The sequence below is a fragment of the Mastomys coucha genome, unplaced genomic scaffold, assembly GCF_008632895.1.
Source record: "Mastomys coucha isolate ucsf_1 unplaced genomic scaffold, UCSF_Mcou_1 pScaffold13, whole genome shotgun sequence".
NCBI classification, from domain to species: Eukaryota; Metazoa; Chordata; class Mammalia; order Rodentia; family Muridae; genus Mastomys; species Mastomys coucha.
This window is the reverse complement of record NW_022196895.1, coordinates 48,669,379-48,690,687: the sequence shown is the minus strand read 5'-3', so window position 1 is coordinate 48,690,687 and position 21,309 is coordinate 48,669,379. Positions and strand designations below refer to the sequence as shown.

Below are 21,309 nucleotides of genomic sequence, written 5' to 3'. Positions count from 1 at the left end.
GTGTGTGTGTGTATGTGTATGTGTGCATGTGTGTGCGCGCGTGTGTGTGTGTGTGTGTGTGTGTGTGTATGTGTGTGTGCATGCACGTGGAGGCCAGAAGAGGTCATCAGCTCCCTAGAGCTGGAGTTGTTGATGGCTGTGATTTGCTTAGTGTAGGTGCTGAAAACTGAACTTGGAACCTTTGGAAGAACAACAAACACTCTTAAAGGTTGAACCATCTCTCTAGCCCCACGACTTCCTTCCAAACATTTTTTTTTTTTAAATTTTTAACAGAATGCTGGGTTGAATTTTTCTTATTCCAAAACCAATGATCAGAGACCATGGTGTTGGGTGGGAAACACCAATTCAGAGAAAAGTGTTGCTAGTGATCTTCCTAGCTGATATCAGAGGCCTCTCCCTTCAGAGCCAACAAAGATAGGATCAAACTGATATTACTACTTTTCTTCCCCACCTGTAGCCTAGAGGGGAAGGCCCAGTAATATCCCCCTTTTTTTAATAAGATAAGCAATGCAATGTTTGTGGTATGTTGTCATTTTGATGGTTGGGGATAGCCTTGTTAGACACCCATGGGAGGAGAGGCCCTTGGTCCTTGAGAAGGTTCAATGCCCCAGTGTAGGGAAATGCCAGGACAGGGAAGTGGGAGTGGGTGGGTTGGTGAACAGGGGGAAGGGGGATGAGATAGGGGGTTTTCAGAGGGGAAACCAGGTAAGGGGATAACATTTAAAATGTAAATAAAGAAAAAAGAGAGAAAAGAGAGCATTCTTAAAAGTCAGGTACCTGTAGGATATGGAGTGGAATTTTGTCTGTTCTTATTCTTTTGGGTAAGTGGTTTTGGGATGACATTGGCTTAGGTCTTGCTAGGCCTACATGGTGAAGAATAATATAACTGGAAAGAAAGAGCTGGTTCAGGGCAGGGACTCTCAGCCTGTGGTCATGACCCCTTTGAGGGTCAAACAACCCTTTCTTTCATAGGGTTGCTTGCCTAAGACCATTGGAAAATCTTACATTACAATTCAGTAGAAAAATTACAGTTATGAAGTAGCAATGAAAATACTCTTATGGTATGGGGTCACCACACCATGAGGAACCGTATTAAAGAGTCCCAGCTTTCGGAAGGTTGAGAACCAGAGCTCCTAGTAGCATGGTTCAGCCTGAGAAGCAGCTTACTGGAGCCATGGCAAAGATAGAGTTTGAGCAGATCTCATAGTAGACAGCTTGGTGTGAACTTGACTCTTTCCCAAGGGAGAGGGTCCTCTAGAGTAGTGGGCAATGGATGCATCATAGACGGGAGGAACTGTATGGAATAAAGGAGGCAAAGCAGGAATCAGGTCTCTCATGTCAAATACCAATGGGGATACCTTGTGGGGGGTCCCTGAAATCCCTGGAGGTTGCCATAGAACTTGACACCGAACAGAGCCAGAGGAAGAGGCCATGAAGCAATGACTTCCAAGGAAGCCATAGCCTTTCTTAGCAGAATAAGAGGACATGGGAGCTTCTTTCTCAATGCCTTCTCTTTGTTTTTGACAATGCAGTTGTAATGGGGGAGGGTCAGACGGATCCCACATGGTGTGTTAAAAGCTAATCATGCCTCATGTGACCCATCTACCGTCTGAGTGTGGAGAAGAATAACAGTGTTTGAATCAGACCTAATCTTGAGGTTTAAAACTGTTTTGGAGTAACATGTGATAGGCAAAAGCAAGTGGAGAAGTTATGGCATTTGGCCAAAATATCGTGAACAGAGCAGAGGGATAGTTCACAGGGCATGGCTGAAAGTAGCCGCTTAAAACATGACAGTGGTTTTCTACTAACACTGTGATGTCCTTAGAGGCTGCAAAGAGGCTGTCACGTGAGTATTAATAACTTGCTGATCCTTACGTATTCTTTGATGACACAATGATACTGAAAACTCAACTTATTTTGGTAGTGATGATTTCCAACCCCCAAAACAGTTGTGTTGAATATCATAGGCTGCTAGACTCAGAGGTCATCAAAGAGCTTCACTTTCCTTTTAATGATTGCTCTCCATGAGAGGTCAGCTTTCCTTAAAGCCACTTCCTCCCCCTCTGGCCCCTTCTCAGGTTGTCACAGAGACCCTGTCAGCAAGGAGCTCCAAGAGACTCAGGATAAACATGCACTGTTATTCCAGCCCTTCACTCTGATCCCTGCAGTCTCGGTCTCCTTTCTACCCAGAAGACCTCTTGCTTGCTCTATTCTCTCATCATTATTATTTTTTAATCTCACACACGATGGATAGATCTCATCTGAGTTATCCAAGTTTCCATGGAGTCTAGTGCCAAAAACATCATCTGTGTGAAGTAGAATGATGGATGCCCAGAAGGACTGACCATTTCTCTTCATATATTAAAAAGGAAATGTCGAAAATTTAAATAGAAATAGTAAAGTGACCCGGGTTTCTCCAGGCTTATCAGCTTAGAAAATGCTGATTTCAGGATTCTTAAGCACTGTTTAATCAAATGAAAGGATGCATCTTTTTTTTTTTTTTTAAATCTTCCTTCGTCGTTCTCCCACAGAAAAGCACCACCATGATTTTTTTGAATCCTTTTGCATATATTGGTAAGAATCTTGACTTTCTCCCCAGTCTACTCTTTCCTACTTCTCATCACTCCTTTCTGAGTTGGTATCTTAAATTAGGAGACATATAATTGCCAACCCGATGTAAGGGCATCCAGGCACTCTGAATATTCTCTCTTAGGTTAGCTCTTAGGTCTTCTAGAGAGCTTCCTGGGATTGTCAGCTGATTTGCTTTTATTAATCTCTTCACTGTCACATCGTGGTTTTGGCACACATGCTCGTGATTTTCTGAGCGGCTGGCTCTTGCCACAGATGTAGTCTTCTCGTCCTGCAGAGATCCTTTGCCCAGGTAGTGCTCACCTTGTGACTTGGGTCAATGGCCACAATTCTCTCCCTTCCCCTGTGGCTCTGCTTAATAATCTCTAGCTATCACTGTGCATGGAGAGCATGAGGCTTGTTTGGAAGGCATGGTAGGCTAGAAGTCTGAGGCTACTTAAGGCTCTTTGGGGAAACCAAGGCCATTCAAGGCTCTGCCTGGTCTGATGAAGGCCCTGGGAATCAATTGCCTAGCCTTTCTAACTCTGGGCCTTTTGTGTGCATTTGTAAAGCCAAGTCCTACCACAGAGATAGGAAACAATTGTCTAGCTTACCACCCCTAGTCTATAATACAAAAACTGACTAAGTATTCTCCTAAAAGCAAAATTCCTCCCTTCCCACTATGGTTCCTTCCTTCCTTCTCTCCTCTCCCCCTATTTCCCTGTTTTATTTCTCAAGTTACCCCTTCCTGACTTTCAATCAGCAGGCTATGTACCTGTATGCATCCCAGGTAGCCATGTTGTGAGGCAACATGAACAGCGCTATTGCCTTCCTGGTCCACTTCATCCAACGAGATGCCTTGTTCTTGCATGAACTGAAGAAGCCACAGGAGAATCTTTTCCTATAAACACAAGAGTAGTTGGAATGAGTGGGCTATTGTGGAGAGAAGCTGAATATACAGACAGAAGGAAAGCACAGTTTTAACTCACGAGCAGTATGCAACATCAAATATTGCTTATCATATTAAGAGAGGATTACCATTTAGTATGCGTTCAAAACCTCTGGGTCTAGCTGACATGAGAAAGGGGATCACATAGAGGATTTTGTAAGCAGGAAGTCACCTTGGAAACAGGCTTGTTCCTTATGCTACCGAAGGGGACAATGATTCGCAGAAAGCCTCCATCCTCACAGTCACACACTTAGGCAGATCTGAAGTTGGAACCCACTTCCAGGTCTTTGATTCCAGTTTCTTAAGGCAAAGCTCTCAGTTCCGTTAAGCTGCCCATAGGCTTCAAGCCAATAATTATTACAGATTTTAGACTACCAAGACAACTCCATTTACTCTTGAATTTACAAAGCCATGGCTCCTAATCCTGAACATCCTCCAGTCCACAGACTGAACATGAGTCAACACACTAAGCTGTGGAGTACAAGATAACCTTGCTGAGAGAAAGCAGGGACTTCCTGTCTTTGTCTGCGACCAAAGACAGGTAGTATTTTTGAAGTCTTATGATATCTTTTTCGTCACACTAAACGTAAGGGACCAAGAGCTCAGAGACCAAATCTTTCAAAAGCAGAGCCCTCGAGCAAGCAGCTGGGATGTTTCATCATAATCTGTTTGTAGGTCACCCACCGAATGACTTGTGGTATTTTCATGCCATGGCTTTTGGAGAAAGCAAGGAGATGGGGTTTCACTGTTTTAAAATAGAAGAATTAAATATAAAGTTTAAAGGAATGGGAAGGGTAAAAACAACAGCGGGACGCTTAGTGGGTGGAGTGTGACATTTAAAAAGACGATCATGTGTTTGAAATAGCTTTGGATATTTTTTTATTCTTAACCTTTTAAAGGATTTTTGCCCCCTCTGGTTATTGGCTCAGACTGGTCATGAACTTTTTATACTTACTTTTTTTTTTTTTTGGATTAAATTTGCCTTCATCTTTTGAACATGCCAGCTAATCTGCTAAAGGAATGTTGGCTCCAAATAGCCAACTCCTTTCATGTTTTCCTCTCTGTTGGTGAACAGGGCACTGTTTACTAAGGGATTTGAGACACAGAGGACAGACCGGCTGTTTGTGCCACACTCTGTCCAAGTGAGCATGCTGGAGTAAGACCCTTCAAAAACAAAATGAGGAAAGTGGAAGTGATTCCTACATCTGAGTAAGAACACACTTGGGGGACCAGGGTGAATACCAGCAGCAGATTTAAATGAACTTTGTAGTTCAAGGGTCCCCTGAAAACAAGGTGAGGCTGACACTGGAGACTCAAGGTGAGATTTAGAAATTGGAGAAGAAAATCCTGATAGGCTTAAATCTCTTCTTCAAAGGCCAACTCACAGAAAATTGGAGCTGATGTTGGGACCTGAATGTTTTCATGTGCTTGAGGCAATAAAATGTCTGTCATACTTTTCCTAGTTAACTAGGGGTAAAATACTGGCTTTCTTTTACTTAGAAACAGGTTGTTGCGTTATGTAACATTAGTACTTTAAAAAAAAGTCAACAAGGGACTAGAGAGATGGCTCAGGATGACCACTGCTTTTTGAGATCCAAGTTCAGTTGCTAGCACCCACATTTCCCCATAATCTACCTCCAGGTAATCTGACACCCTCTACTTGCTTCCCTGGGTATCATTTAAAAATTGTCAGTGGACTAGGGCTTGGGAGGCAGAGGCAGATGGATCTCTATGAGTTCAAGGCCAGCAAGTTCCATGACAGCCAGGGCTACATAGAGAGGCTCTGTCTCCATAAACAAAACAAAACAAAAATAAAGGCTCAAAAGCAACAACAAAAACAAGGTCTGAATGAGTAGAAGTATATTGGGATTAAAGACACTACTGACAGACAAGAAAGGCATTTCTCACCAAACACAGAGTAAGACCTCTTCCAAAGGTCATTTTCAAGGTTGGGGTGACTTGGTTTGTTCCAGGATAATAAACCATGGACTCTTAAAACAGAATATCAGAAGAGATTTTAGGAAATCATCCAACTCGATCTTGTTTTATAAATCAGAAACCCAGGAGTGTCTTAGTCAGAGATACTATTGCTGAGATAAAACACCATGACGAAAAGCAAGTTGGGGATGCTTCTACATCATAGTCCATCACTGAGAAAGTCAGGGCAGGAGCTGATGTGGAGGTCATGGAGGGATGCTGCTTACTGGCTTGTTCCCCATGGTTTGCTCAGAGTGCTTTCTTATAGAACACCAGCCCAGGGATAGCACCACCCACAATGAGCTGGGTCCTCCCCTATCAATCCCTAATTAAGAAAATCCCCTATAGCCAGATACCACTGAGGTATTTTCTCAATTGACGTTTCTTCTCCACAGATGACTTCAAGCTTGTATCAAGTTAACATAAAACTATTCAGGAGAGCGAGGAATGTTGTCTGATTTCTACAGGCTTCCTTTAGCAAGTAAAGTTCAAAAGTGTTTAAGGTGGTTTTGAAATGTCCTATTTGTAACATGTCTTGCCATGCAAATTTTTCCATTTTTCAGATTTCATCGAATGTTCCAGTATAGCCCATTCTTCCTGCACAGATACTAAAAAATCATAGTGTTTTGACTTTTAGTAATGGGATTGTCTGCAATAGAATATGACTTTTTTTTTTTGAGTCTAGGAAATTATGCTAGCTGTGGTAATGTAGAGAAAAATCTAGGACCCTTGGCAAAGGGTCAGGAGAATAAGATGGGCAAGAGCTATGCGAGAAAAGAAAGTTGCTCTGGTTCCTGGGTCTTCTGAGTCAATACCAGCTAAGCAGTTACAATAACCACTCATCTGCCTGTAGTGGCTGTGGGAGACCGTCCCTAAGACTCACACAAGGTGTATGGTTGTTTGAATATGCTTGGCCCAGGGAGTGGCACTATTAGGAGGTGTGGCCTTGTTGGAATAGGTGTGGCCTTGTCGGAAGAAGTGTGTCATTGTGAACAGGGACTTTAAGACCATCCTCCTAGCTGCCTGGAAGCAAGCCTTCTCCTAGTGGCCTTTAGATAAAGATGTAGAACTCTCAGCTCCTACTTCCTCACCATATCTGCCTGGACACTGCCATGCTTCCTGCCTTGATGATAATGGACTGAACCTCTGAATTTGTAAGCCCAGCCTCAATTAAGTGTTGTCCCGTATAAGAGTTGCCTCGGTCATGGTGTCTTTTCACAGCATTGGAAACTCTAAGAGAAGGCAGAAACATTTTTACTGACTCAGATCAGTGTTTTGCCTGGCACCTCAAATTCTGTTTTTTGTTTTTGGTAGTACAGTTCTTTCATAGGAAACTAGATAAAAGACCATGAGAATAGTACAAGAGGTATAGAGGAAGGCAGAGGGGGACAAAATGTCAAAAGGCCATATGTGATATGAGAGTAGAATGGAGGATATTGGGGTAAGTTGGCTTCAAGGAAGGATGGGGGATGGGTGAGAGGTAAGAAAAGAAACGAATATAAATATGTATTTTTGAAAATGGAACCATATAGCCAGGCGGTGGTGGCACACACCTTTAATCACAGCACTTGGGAGGCAGAGGCAGGTGGATTTCTGAGTTCGAGGCTGGCCTGGTCTACAGAGTGAGTTCCAGAACAGCCAGGGCTACACACAGAAACCCTGTCTCAAAGAACCGAAAAAAAAAAAAAAGAAAAGAAAAGAAAAGAAAAGAAAATGGCACCATATAAAATCTTATTGTTAAGAGCTAATAAAAACTAAAAATATATACAATATTAAGATAAGGCAAATGACCTTAATACTCTATCTTGTAAAGAAATAAAAAACTCTTCTGTCACGCCAATTGGATGGGTACTACCCAAAGGGATTGTATAAGTGGTCTTCTGATTATGTGAATGAATTTCAAGATAGATGCGAAGATGGCTAGTTTTCCTGGTTTTCACATAAGATCTTTAACACCCATTATCTGAGAAATTGGGCTCTAATTCTGGGACACATAGAGATGTAGAGTCCTAGAATGAAATGGTAACTTATTTGACAAATGCATCAAAACATAAGCGGGAGAGATAATGGCCATTTGTCCAAGTACAAAGGCCTTCATTGATGCATACATAGACTAGATACACATTTAATGATGTTTACCACCCCTCCTAGCCCTTTTTTTCTCCTTTTCCCCTTTTCCTTCCTCCTGTCAACAATCTCTCTCTCTCCCTCCCTACTCCCTCTGTGTGTGTGTGTGTGTGTCTGTCTGTCTGTCTGTCTATCTGTGTTGTTTTCTACCATTTCAGGAAATGGTAGAAAAATGAAATATCAGATCTTCATTTTTGGTAAGTATTGCTTTCAGAGAACATTCAAAGCAGTCACATGGATAGAGAAGTTTGTATTAATTATTTCTGTTTTGAAGAATAACTCTCTAATACAAAGTATGTCCGTCCATCCATCAACCCACCCACACATCCAGACATCAACACATCTATATATGCATTCAGCTTACATCTATGGACCAAGAACTTCTCTCATATCCTGATTTCCTCTTGTGAGAATTTTCTGCTCTTTGGATAACCTGTTTTACCATTGCATTTTAAGTGTTCCCAAAGGCAATGCAAGCTCTTTAAAGAGGCAATTAATACATGCAATTTATTAGATGTGCTGAACAAAGTCTAATAAAAGTTTAATTGAAATGTATGTCACAGTTTTACTGCTGATATCAATAAAATCTCTACAGTTTGTGGTGTAACCAGAAGGGGTCAGCTTTGTTTGAAACAATAGATCATCAAACAAAATACAATATCACTTTAGAGATTCATCCAATCTATCAAGATGCAAAAATATATATAAAAAAAGGTCATTAATAATTTTACATGATTTATTGTAAAGTAAATGCAGGATACAGGGATCAAGATGTGTGTGTGGAAAGATGCATGCAGGAATTGATTAAACATATCCAGGCTAAAATAATTCCTTGGTTAGTTTGTCCTGTGCTTTACTTAAAGTGAAATAAGTAAATAAACCACACCGGTAGTAATAAAATCAACAAATTGGAAGATGTTCAGTTACCATAGCAGCCAACATTTATTCATTAAGTCCTCAGATCCCCAATGAGGAAAGTACCCTGTCCTGTCTTACAATACGGACACAAAGGCACAGGAGACACTCTCTTGTCTCTTGTCTTGTCTTATTTTGAATTCCCCCCTTTTATTCTTTCTATATACTAGGACTTGGTAGGATTAAGTTAGGGTAGGGTTAGGACTAACCCTAACCCTAACCCAGACACCTGACACTAGGCTCAATTGTCATTGTGACTCTGCTTTCTACCTTTTGAGCACAAATTCCCACAACTGCTCATTTCCCTAACAGCTCTGATTCGAGCTGGCATGATCCTATAGTGCCTTTAGGCTCAGAGTGAACTCTGGATAATTGTCAGCCCACAGGCTTTGGAGTTCTGGGTTAGTAATATCTTGTCATGATTAGTGTTTGGAGTGTAGATTTATGCTCATGCTCATCAAAGGTTTTTTCCTGCCAACTGTGGTGGTACATGCCTGTAATCCCAGGTCTCGGGGGACTAAAGTGAGGGGATTCCAAGTTCTCCATTAGCCTATGTAACATAGCAAGACTTATTTTTTTTAAAAAAAGCAAAACAGAACAAAAAGATGAATAGTTTTTGTACTTTTCCATCATCTCCAACAACAGCTCTTTCAGATTGTTTACTGATGTCTGTCCTGTGACTGTGAAACAATGGCCAATGAAATAATAACGTCCAGGAGGGAATATTTCTCCAATTAAAGTGAATCACAGAACAGCACCAGAACATGTGGATGCCTCCTCTTCCTCCTCTGCAGCCCCTTTGTTACCTGGACCATTTACAAGATTCTGTGATCCTTTTCTGGATGTCCCAGTGTAGGGGAAGGCCAGAACAGGTAAGCAGGTGTGGGTGGGTTGGTGAGCAGGGGGAGGGGGGGATGAGGTAGGGGGTTCTGGAGGGGAAACCAGGAAAGGTGATAACATTTGAAATATAAATAAAGAAAATATCTAATAAAAAGTTCAAAAAAAAAATGCCAAACTTTCTCTGTTTCTAACGTTTAAAATGAAGACTAAGCACAGAGCACGGGTATGCAGCATTATGCAGGTAAGCTGCTTTTGTAGAACATTTGACTAAATGCCTCACGGAAGACTCAAAAACCAAACGAGTCACAGATTTGATGTTGCACATCACACAGCCCCTTAGAGCATGTACCAAGGCAGGCCAGGCTGACACCTCCCACAGCAGCTGCAGGTAGGATATCTGCTTCGTGAGTCTGGACACAGTGACCTGAACCTTCATGTTTGAATAAAATGCTCAAGCTACACACAGAAGATGGTTTTGAATTAACGCAGTTCTGTCTCAGTTGTTTTCGCCAGCAGCTTCCCTACTGGGGAGGGAGAGCAGGCCTATGCAAGGATTCCCCTGACCTGCTCCTCCCGTCCCCCCAAGGCTTTACCCTCATGCTCCCTTGTAGCTAGCTCTGCTAGAGATAGCCAGGCAGTGAAATAATTGCACCCTCAGAGACTTCAAGTGTCAAGATGAGAAAAATCAATTCCTATCACCTAACAATCTATCACTCCAGGAGTCCACTAAAACTGCTGGCCACCCCATGGTATTGGAATCTTTAAAGGTAGCTTTAAAAGAAAAAGGGCACAAATTGGGAGTCAAGAAGAGCCTTTTCTTTACAGATCTATAGGAGGACAGAGAGCAAGTGGAAGCAGAGAGCGATTTTTTTTGGGGGGGGGCGTTGGTTCTATTCTTTCCAAAGGTCTTTACTGAAGAAACAAAATCAGAACACACTCTAGTGCCTGCCCGGCAGAGAAAGACTTGCATGTGCTGAATCCATTAGAAAACTGTTCAATGGCCATCTTCCTTGTGGAAATATTAGCCTTGTAACGGTTCCAAGTTCAGCTGCTCTGCAGGCTAGCTGTTACATAAGTGGCTGTGGCGGATGGAGGATATCACTGGACAGAATTGGCAGATCGAATGTGCCTCTATATTTTCCACAGGGGGTCGTCTGGTCTTTGAACGGTACCACAGGATGGCTTCCCTCAAATATGCATTTTATGTCATACAAATGCATCGCATCCCAGAGCCACCTCAGGGATGAATCCCAGCGTGAAGCTAATGGTTGAGAAGTCTCGTCGGATAGCTCACCAGATTAGATTCCACCTCTTCCTCGATTTTAGCTCAGTAAGCAGCAGCCCCACAGCCCTTCTGCAAGGGGTGCATCCTTTTGTTCTATTCCAACAGCTAAGAATTCTGAGAAACATGCTGTGAGACTTGAAGAAAGAAACTGGCATCTAACTGACATTTCCCTGAGGAATGCTGAATGCCCAGTCATTTACCCAGTGTCTCAGAAGAAGCCTGTGAGCCTTTCTTCTCGCCCTTCCTCGTCCCAGCTCTGCAGTCTCTCTATAAACACCCCAACGGCCCAATTAGGCTTTGAATGAGCAAATGAAATCATCAAGTCATTGATTACACAGTTTAATAATTTTTTTTCAAAACCAAAAATGACTTAGGAAGATTAGCAGTAGTCAGATACTGAAGAAAGCTTGAAAAACTTCAATTCTCCTTTCTAGTAAAAGTACAACAGTAGCATATCTTGCTTTATGTGTAATAATTGTCATTGGCTGTTCTTATAACAGTGGCTGGGACTTGGATGCACAATGCAAACAATAATGTAATTCTGATCTTTTAAAGACAGTGAATTATTGAAAATTTCAATGCTCTCCCTATTCTTTTTTTTAAAATTCCATGCATTTGTACAACTTCTTACTTCAAAGGACTGCGTGAGGTACTTCAGCTATCACATGTTAAGTAAAATTATAGGAAATTATCTTCTGCTCTACCAGTGGCATTCTAATAATGTGTCCAAGCCATCCGTACAGATACAGACAAGGTAACTCTACCCCTGAAGACACAGGACTGGAAATCCAGCCTTAGACATTAGACAATGTATAAGCCATTTATTTAACTTTCCACCTTTAGGGGTTTTTTTTCATCCATCAGAATAAGCAAGCTCTTATAGGATTGCTTTGGGAATCAGATCATTTTACATAAGATCAAGCGGCATGGAGCTTGTAAGGCACAGGAAATATCTATATGTGTACCTGACACACAAGGGCATACATGTGCATAGGTGTGTATGTGTGTGTGTCTATATACATATGTTCTATCTACCTTAGTTCATTTATGTGTTACAGGAATTGATGATGCTCTGGTTCTGAACAAACGTTCAGCTAGTATGATAACTACTAAAGAAAAGACCAACTCTGGCATGATGGTGCATACTTCTAATCTTAGAAGGCAGAGGCAGGAAGATCACTGAGATCTGCCGGTAGTGAGTTCCAGGATAGTCTAGACTACACAGAGAGACCTCATCTCAAAAAGCAAACGACAGCACAAAAGGGGAAGACAGCCTTTAGCAACATTTCCTGGCCTTTCGTGAAACAGGATTGGCATGCTCAAACGAAGAACATGGTTCCTTATTGACAACACAGCAATTTACTGCCCCTGGGAAAATCTCTGAACCCAAAGAGGATCTGGTTAGATACATGAGAAGCAATCTGCTTTACTACAAGTTGATTAGATCTATTTTAACATTATACTGATCTCCTTGTTGTTGTTGATTGACATTTTGTGGTTTCGGCATTTTTAAAAGATAATTTATACCTATCTCCCTCAATGGGAGGTGGAGGCAATCTAGGAGTGAGCTCCATGTACATCAGCAAATAATGGCAAGAGATTCTTAATGTAGAATTTTTATTTTCATTTTTATTTATATTTATTATTTTGTTTTTTAGTTTATTTTCAGTATGTGTATATGTGTGTACTTGTGGGCCAGAAGACAACTTTCTGGAGCCAGCCCTTTCCTTCCACATATCTATGGGCTCTGGGGACTGAAGTAGATCATCAATGCTTTTACTCATGGAGTGTCTCATGGACACCCATGCAGAGATTAGTTCAAGGGTCTTGTACCTAATCTGCCTGCTCTTCTTTGTCCCAGTGAGGCATCCTTGATTGATGCTTTAAAAAGACTTGGGGTTTGGCTTTGTGCTCAACAAATTGTCACCACTTTTCTTTTTGACAAATGTTAAAAATATTCATTGTAGAAAATAGAAAAATACCAAATTGAAAACCTTTTAAAAGCTAATGGTAGTTCCACTCTTCACAAGAATGACTGGAACTGCTTTGGGCTGTACTTTTTTTCCCTAGCCTTACTTTCTGTTTCTTTTTCTACAACATTTAAAGTTGGTACCAATTTACAGTGAAAGTTTTACATTATATATTTTATTAGCATTGTGTAATTAATACTTCCTCATAAAATTCTACTATATGTGTATAGCTACCTTCACTATTTATACCTTGAGATATCTAGGTTGTTTTAAACATGTCTTTATTAAAATATAATTAAAATATAATAAATATCAATGTTCACTAAAATCTTTGAATTTATTTATGATGTTATGTTTTGATTTTGATGACCTAATAATAAAAAATAAGTAAACATGTAAGAGAACTGTAGTTACAGTTTCTAAGTAGAGCTAGAAATTCCATACCTGCCCATAGCAACCTGCGTAATGAATAAGGCTTGGGAAGTCCTTGGAACAACTCAATTCTGCAATGGCTTCTGTCTCGCTCACCATCCAGCGTACACACTCCAGCTGACCATTCTGGATTTTAAGAAGACAAAAAGAAAGAAATTCAAGATTACTAAAGTTTAGCAAATATCACAAGGATTGTAATTTTTACCATGGCAAGGTATATGAATTTTGGCTTTTGTGTCTGGCTTGTATTTACCTGAAATATAAAGATAAGACCTATTACGTTCATGCTTTGTGGTTTAGCACTGAATCAGTGGGGGATTTTTACTTGCATTCATTTGTATGATTCTAATCAGTTTTATTGAAAATCATTCTGTTGAGCTTTGTGGTAGAGTACCCACCTAGTGTATGAAAGCCCTTGAGTTTGATCCCTAGCACTGTGAACAATGAATGAATGAAATTCCACTACCTAGGCATAAATTACATACTCTAAATATACTTGCTAGTACAAAATTGATTAATTTTGAAAATATATGCATATTATACACAAATATATACAAAATGTATATAAGTATACAGAGTTGATTATTTTTGAATATATATGCGTGCATATATGTATATATACATATATAGCACCAATCAAATTAACAATACTGGCAACAATTCCAACAGTTTCTAGCACCTAATGGCCTTCATCCTCCTTATTTTGGCCCGAAGCAAATAAGCTCAGATACTATGAGCATTTTGCTCTTTTTAGCTGGATTTTTTTCACTTAGCACAATACTCAGAGTTATCTAAGCTGCTACAAATGTATTTTTTTAATCGTTAAAATTAAAATATAATTATGTCTTTTTGGAAATATTTTTATTTCTCTTGGATAGATACCTAGAATTAAACTTTCACTTATCCACCCTTCCTTCCTTCCTTCCTTCCTCTCTTCTTCCCTCCCTCCCTTCCTTCCTTCCTTCCTTCCTTCCTTCCTTCCTTCCTTCCTTCCTTCCTTCCTTCATTTTTGAGACAAGGTCTCTTTATTTAGTTCTGGCTGTCCAGTACAGTCTCAAACGCAGAGATCCTCCTACCTTCCATATGCTGGGGTTTAAGGCATGTACTGCTGTTCCTAGCTCTAGAATTAGAATTTCTAAGATTGTGGTAGGTGTATATTTGACCTTATGAAAAGCTGTCAAACTCGTTTCCAAGGTAGTAAATTACTTCATATTACCAAAAACATCAGAAATTCCATCTTTTCCATATCCAGGACAACACATAGTATTGCCAGCAATCAGTACCTATATTATCATACAAAATTTACTTTATTTATAGATTTATTTACTTTTACGTGTATTAGTGTTTCTCCTGCATGTATGTCTGTGAACATACATGCAAGCCTGGTGCTCCAGGAGGCCATAAGAGGGTATTGGATCCCCTAGAACTGTAGTTATTTACAGACAGCTGTGAGCTGTCCTGTGGGCGCTGGAAATCAAACCCTGTTCTCTGGAATAGCAGCTAGTGCTCTTAACCTCTGAGACATCTCTCCAGTAATCAATTATAGTTTATTAGAGCAGCTATTTTTCAAATAAAACACTATCATAATTTCATAAAACATTAACATATTTCTATTTGGAATAACAATTTCCATTAAGTAATCTTACTTAGTCGAACAATGAAAAGTTCAAAAGGTGGAAATGTTGTTACGGAAGAATCTTTTATTATTTGTAAGTGATAAGATGGTGCCACAGAAGCCTGAAACAGCAACATCCAGAAGTTATCCCTAGTTAAGATGAAGGAGGGCAGTGCAGGAAGGAGACAGGAAAAATCATCTGGGTCTTTATAAGCCCCGCCCCCTTTTTTTAGTGAAGTTGCATGACTCTCTTGCTTTTGGATTTCAAATTCTCTCTCTCTCATCTATAGTCCTCACTGGGATCTTATTCTCAGCACTGTGAGCCTTTCAGAACACCAACAAGGCATGGAAATAGTTAAACTGCAGTCCGTGCATATTGGGACAGTGTCTGTACCCATCACGAAATACTGAAGTGTCATACTCTGTGATCAGCATCCACACAGACGAGTCGAGTGCGAATCCTCAGCCTACCACTTAGTCACACTTACTTTAGCTTCAGGGAGTAAAACTGTCTCACGGGGCAGAGCAGCTACAGGGCCTTTCTAGCTTCACAACAAAGGTGAAATGAGACGCAGCACAGACTCGATGATGAACACAACGTTCACCACGTTCTATCCTCTCTCGGATTTTCTTAGAGACTCCATGCGACAAGTGAGGAGGCCCCTCATTGCCTGTCTAGGCTGCATACTGTGGGGTGTGAGCATAGAAAGGATCTGTTTAGCCAGGAGCTAGGGAGAGATTTCAAATGAGCAGGATTGTTTTCTCTTTTGTTTAGAATCTTAATGTGTCAACATCATAAAGTAAGATAGGAGATAGGAGAGGCAACTCTTTCCTTCATTGTCTATTTGAATAACAGGATTCCAAGCCAAGAATCCCCAACTACACACACACACACACACACACACTGACTCTCACACATACACTCACACACTCAAAGAACATGCACAGACTCTCACTTACTTTCACACTTATGCGCACACACATTTATACACACATGCACACACTCTCACACACACTTACTCTCTCACACACTGACTCTCAAACTGGCTCTCTCATACACACACTCTCACATACACTCACACACATATACTCACAAACACACTGACTCTCTCACACACACACTTTCACACACTCACAAACACGTTACCCTGTTCTTGGAGCTGCAGCGATATGCTATATGACTGCATAGTATGAAGGTCTCATAAAAATCATAATTGCACTTGACAACAAACATCTGTGCTACTGGCTTTGGTATTTACTGTACTGGGCTGCTTTTCATTCTTTTAGCCTGCAATCCTGCTTATGACAAAGAGTTTACCGTAAAGCAGGAGGCTGTGTTATGCCAGCCGTACCCACATGCGTTTCATGGTTACCATCTCCTAACTGCATTAACACCACACTGCAGAGCTATATCATGTTTATGTAAACATTCTTTGTGGTGTTTGTAGAAGGACAAGATCGTGGAAAAACACATCTCAGCATGTGCCTTCACCATTATATGACACGTGCCTTTATTGGTATGACCAGGTAATGTGTTCCTTACTGCCCCGGGGGCTGGTCTGTCTGGAGTGTCTGTTTGACATCCTGGCTTCTGTCTGGATTTGGGTAATGCACATTCGCAGCCAGAGACCAGAAAAACAGAGGTAGTTTGAGGTCTCTTCTGTTCTTGGCTCTTGAGCTGTGGCTAGCCCACTCTCTCCTCTAGTCATGAGTCAAATTCAGCTTTGCCTTTCAGCTCAGCACTTCGTGTCAGGTTCTTGTGACCACTCTTTCTCCGTACTCCAGCTCAGTAACTGCGCCCAGGCTGTTGTCCCATTAAACCATTCACTTCATTCTTTCTGAATGAAGAAAGAAATGGGAGCCATCTTGATCATACAAGAAGCAAGACAGTTTGCATAAATTACTATATACACAGAACGTAGAAACGTGAGGCCATGCCTCTAGTTCTGGTAAACAGAGACGCATCCCTGTTGCGGGAAATATTAAAAAATGAACCCGCCAACTCTCAGCGGGGCCAGGTCACACTCCACTCCTGCGCTCCTGAGCCACCACCAACTCTCTGGAGCTAGCCCCTGCACCAGGTGACCTCACTCCCTTGGTCTCTCCACCTGCCAACTTGCCAGCCCTCTGAGGCCACATGACTTCCACCATGCCATCTCTCGGACGCCCCCCAAGTTCCTCTTTATTTCACATAACACCCCACTCACCCCTGGTTAGCCATCTCAACACCTAATTACCCGGTAGAATAAAGACTCTTAATGCTTAATTAGCCAATGAGATTTATGTATCAATACTAACACAACTTATAAGATGTCAATACAATAATTTCAGAGCCAAATGATAATGATAAAACTATAACCCAATTATTCTAACCTTTGGATAATACCACGTCAGCCTCCACTCTGGTTCTCTCTCTCCTTCTGAGACCTCTCTCTCCTCCCCTCCCCCCTCTCTCTCCCCTTCCCCCTCCCCCTCCCTCCCTCCCTCTCCCTCCCCCTTCTTCTCTCCCCCCTCCCTCTCTCTCTTTCCTCAATTCCTTGCTCTGCCTCCCTTCTTCCGTCCAATCACAAGCCTCCCACTGCAACACATCCCCTCCTCTTTCTCTCTTTCTGGTTAATCTAACTAAATTTAAGTTTGTCTTTTTTTCCTACCTTTTCATAAAGCCAGATTTAGCTTTGTTAGTTTTTTTTTACTGTTGTTTTAATCTCTGTTTCCCTACTTTATGTCCTGTTATTTTCTTTCCTTTGCTTGCTCCGGATTAACATTGTCTTACTTCTTTCTAGCTCCAAAGGCTGCTGACTGAAACGTTCCTCCTTGCCCCGCCCACTTGCCCCACCCTGCCTCCTTGCCCCGCCTTCTTTCCTGCCTCCCGGTAAGCAGAGTATAGATGCTTCCTGTGAAGGCTGCAGTGTGCTGTATTTTCATTCCCATTTACTCCAATTATTCTCAATTTCCTTTGACTTTTTTTGGTTTAGGGTGGATTAATTTCACGAACTTGTGAATATTCCATTTTGTCCCTCTTTGTTAGTCTCTAGTTGTGTTTTAATATGGGTAATGCGTGTAAGCTTGTAGTTCCATTCTCTACAATTTATTGAATTTATTACATAATTCAATACATGTTGTATCCTAGACCAGGTTTTCAGCGCTTTTCACAAGTTGGTGTATTCAAGTGTTATGAGACGCAGTTCAGTTTTTTTTTTTAAGATTTATTTATTTATTTTATGTACATGACTATATTGCCACTCTCTTCAGACACACTAGAAACAGGCACGGGATCCCATTACAGATGGCTGTGAGTACCATGTGGTTGCTGGGAATTCAACTCAGGATCTCTGGAAGAGCAGTCAGTGCTCTTAAGTGCTAAGCCATCTCTCCAGCCTGAGAAACAGTTCTTTTTGATGAGTTTCAAGTCTGGTAAATTAAGTGGGTAGCATTTAAACAAAATACTGTCCAAAGAATAGAAAATATTATTTCTCTTTTCTGTGTTTGAAACCAAAATGACTTGCCTTAAATGCAAGTAACAAGAATACAAAACAACAAAAAACATTATTGAATCCCAACAGGATTCTTTTGCTTGCCCAAGTCTGGGTTTGGAATTATTTGAATGTTTAAGAAAAATATTTGTAAGGATATGTGAGACATCACATTATCACCAGACCAACCAACACTTTGCCTTTATGTTTAATCAGAACGACCAAAGGAGAAGTTAAAACAAACACAAAACAAACAAACGATTTGATTCCATGTTTGTTCAGGTCCTAAAATAATTCCTTCTGCCAATTTTATTTTAGAAAACAGACTGTGCTAGAAACCAGACCCTTTAGAACTCTTTCTTCCTAATGACTTTGTTTAGCTATTTCCAAAGGGCACAAACACCCAAAGCAAGCCATTTCTGAGTTCGCTGGAAGATTCAGTAAAGTCTGTAATGTGATGTAATGGATGTAACTGAGTTCTGATATGACTTTAAAGCCCCCTTTAAAAAGAGACCTTTTGATTCCATCTTGTCTCTGGATGACTCCTATCAGCGGATACATACTATGCAAGAAACTTGCACCACCTGTACCAAGTACGTTTGACATTAATAACAGGCAGCGTGCTCAGCACTGTTTCAGTGTAAAGATTTACTTACTTGTGTAGGTGTGCTTCTAGGTGCATCCTGAAGCTAGAGATAGATGCCCTGGAGCTTGAGTTACAGTGAGTTATGAGGCACTAAGTGGGTGATGGAAACTGAACCCAGGTCCTCTGCAAGAGCAGCAAGTGCTTAGATGTACTGAGTCACCTCTCCCTCTGAGCACCCTCTTAGAACTGTTTAATGGGGGTGAAATAGTATCGGTCGCTACATGTGTTCAAAACAAGGTCCTAAACCAGAAGACTGGGGGCATCTTAGTACCCCAATTTCATCTCTGTGTCAACCGAAGCGCACTGAATGAACTTCAGGTTTCAGGTCACACTGTGAGGGGAGAGGTGCTCCTATGAAATACTTGTACTGTTTGTGTCAATACAGATGGAATGATGGAGCAGAAGAATACTTTCTCCATCACTCGGAAGCCCAAGACCCCAAATCTAAAAGAGCTTTTCAGCCTTGTGGGTTTGAGATGTGTTTTCCTTTTTTTTTTTTCCATTCAAATTAAAATGCAAAGTGCCCTGTAAGCTTGCTGACCCCTTGGTGACAGCTGTGTTGTGGTGGCTGAAGTTTAGGAATAAGCCAGCACCTCGTGTTAGCTGTTCACAGTGAGGGTTGGATTAATGGAAACTATGCTACTTAGGAACTTTCATGCTTTAAAACTTTTAATCCATCAAAACAAGCAATAGGCCGTATCCATTAAGAAAAGATATGTTTTCATCCAATTCCATAATGAGGAAATGTTCTGTCATCTACCATCAGTTAGGAAAACTAATGAGAACTATATTTCATAAACACTAAGACATTCTCTAAGTATGGCAGGGGCCAATATTCACTGGCGGTATAAAGATATCTGTCACTACGAGGATATCTGTCATTATAAAGCTATCTGACGTATATGCCCCTGGATGGCAACATCCTACCCATATCTTTCCCTGGATTATATCACAAGCCTAGAGCCTGACTTTATCACCTGACACTCATCACCAGTGACCAGGGTACCTGTCTTACTCACCCAGTGTATCATCTCCTTAGGAGTAGGTACTATGTCTTATTCAAATTTTTACCTCCAGAACCTAATGACATAGTACCTGTTGGCTTTGGTACACACAGAGCTCAACTCCACTGAGATGAGTTTTCTTTTCTTCTTCAGATTCAGTTTCTCTTCTCTCACTTTGGTTGCAGTAAACTCAGTTCTGATCTGACACGGCCCCATTCACAACCAAAGAAAAATACATCCCCTGTATCCTGGGTTTCTTTGTAACAAATATTTACCATGCAGATTTGAAGTCATACTTTACCATGGAGCAAACTTAAATAAAACATTTTTTAACATATGAAATTTTACTAAGTAAATGGATTACAGTTAAAAAAATAAGCTTTGCATATAAGGTATATTAGGGTTAGGATAGATACTTTTTTTTTTTTTACTGTAATATGTTCTTTGGTGAATTCACAAGAGGGTTTATTTAGCCAGACAGTTCCGCTACTCAACATTTATGCAACTCTATTTATAAAAATGATGTTATTTGGCTTTTAGAAGATCTAACTACCATGTAAAAGCAATCCGTATGACGAATTACAAGATGCATTAGATTTCTTTGAACTTTACTTCTGGCTTTTTAATAAGTATGAATGAATTCTACATTTATCTGCCAAAGATCCTAACAGTCATTTTAGTTTAATAGTTAACCTTTTCATGATGAGTCATATCTCGGATACTCTTTCTTCAGTAAAGGTTCTTGGTTGTGTGTGTGTGTGTGTGTGTGTGTGTGTGTGTGCGTGTGTTATGGTCCAGGTTTTAACTCCATCCCAGTTGGCATTAATTTGTATATGCTTGTGCATGATAGATAGCATATTGTGCTATCTCGGAAAGCTAGATGCAACACCCTCAATTTTTTGATGCCGATGATGACCTTTAAAGTCAGATTCGATCTGTTACAAGCCCACATTATTGAGAGAAACATCCAAGTGCTAGCCTCCCTTATTAGCACACCTTGATCTGATTCTCCTTGCTCCTCATTCTCACATTAGGAACAATTGGCACAGTCTCTGGGGGAGCGAGATGGGGGTAAGAATCCAAAATGCAATCACTACGAATAATGAAAAGAACTCTGTAGGCAGTCATCATCTTCTTTGTTTTGTGAGCTGACTTGGAGATTATCCTTGTTGGATAATAAGCTGGAATGCCATCCACATCTCAGAGTGGTAGTGAGTGAAACGATTAACTTCTTACATATAGCACATTCGTTTGCGGTTTATTTAATACCTCATTCTCTCCTCACCCCTGTCCAATAGCTTAGCTCACAAGAAGTCTTAAAAAAGAAAGGAGATTAAATCAAAAGACAAAGCCTAGGGTAGCCTGGCAACCCAGTGGTCACCTAGGGTAGCCCAGCCCCCCAGTGGTCACCTAGGGTAGCCCAGCCCCCCAGTGGTCACCTAGGGTAGCCCAGCCCCCCCGTGGTCACCTAGGGTAGCCTAACTCCCCAGTGGTCACCTAGGGTAGCC

At 40.9% G+C, this 21,309-nt stretch overlaps 1 protein-coding gene and 1 long non-coding RNA gene across 14 annotated transcripts in view; one reads left to right on the top strand and one right to left on the bottom strand.

Annotated features, from left to right (window-relative positions):
• The window catches only part of Sncaip (synuclein alpha interacting protein), a 144,838-nt gene that overhangs the window by 18,050 nt on the left and 105,479 nt on the right, over window positions 1-21,309 (bottom strand). For all 7 annotated transcript variants that reach the window (XM_031365679.1, XM_031365683.1, XM_031365680.1 and 4 more), the window contains 2 exons: window positions 13,076-13,189; window positions 3,344-3,469 (listed from right to left, as the gene is read on the bottom strand). In XM_031365679.1, the coding sequence (XP_031221539.1) occupies window positions 3,344-3,469; window positions 13,076-13,189 (240 nt within the window). The remainder of the gene's footprint in view (window positions 1-3,343; window positions 3,470-13,075; window positions 13,190-21,309) is intronic.
• Window positions 1-21,309, top strand: part of LOC116087161 — a 111,266-nt gene that overhangs the window by 71,733 nt on the left and 18,224 nt on the right. For 5 of the 7 annotated variants that reach the window (XR_004117276.1, XR_004117279.1, XR_004117275.1 and 2 more), the window contains one exon: window positions 9,182-9,408. This is a non-coding gene — a long non-coding RNA (uncharacterized LOC116087161). Of the gene's footprint in view, window positions 1-9,181; window positions 9,409-10,522; window positions 12,960-21,309 lie in introns of those variants that run through there. The other 2 variants (XR_004117280.1, XR_004117281.1) reach the window with 2 other exon arrangements.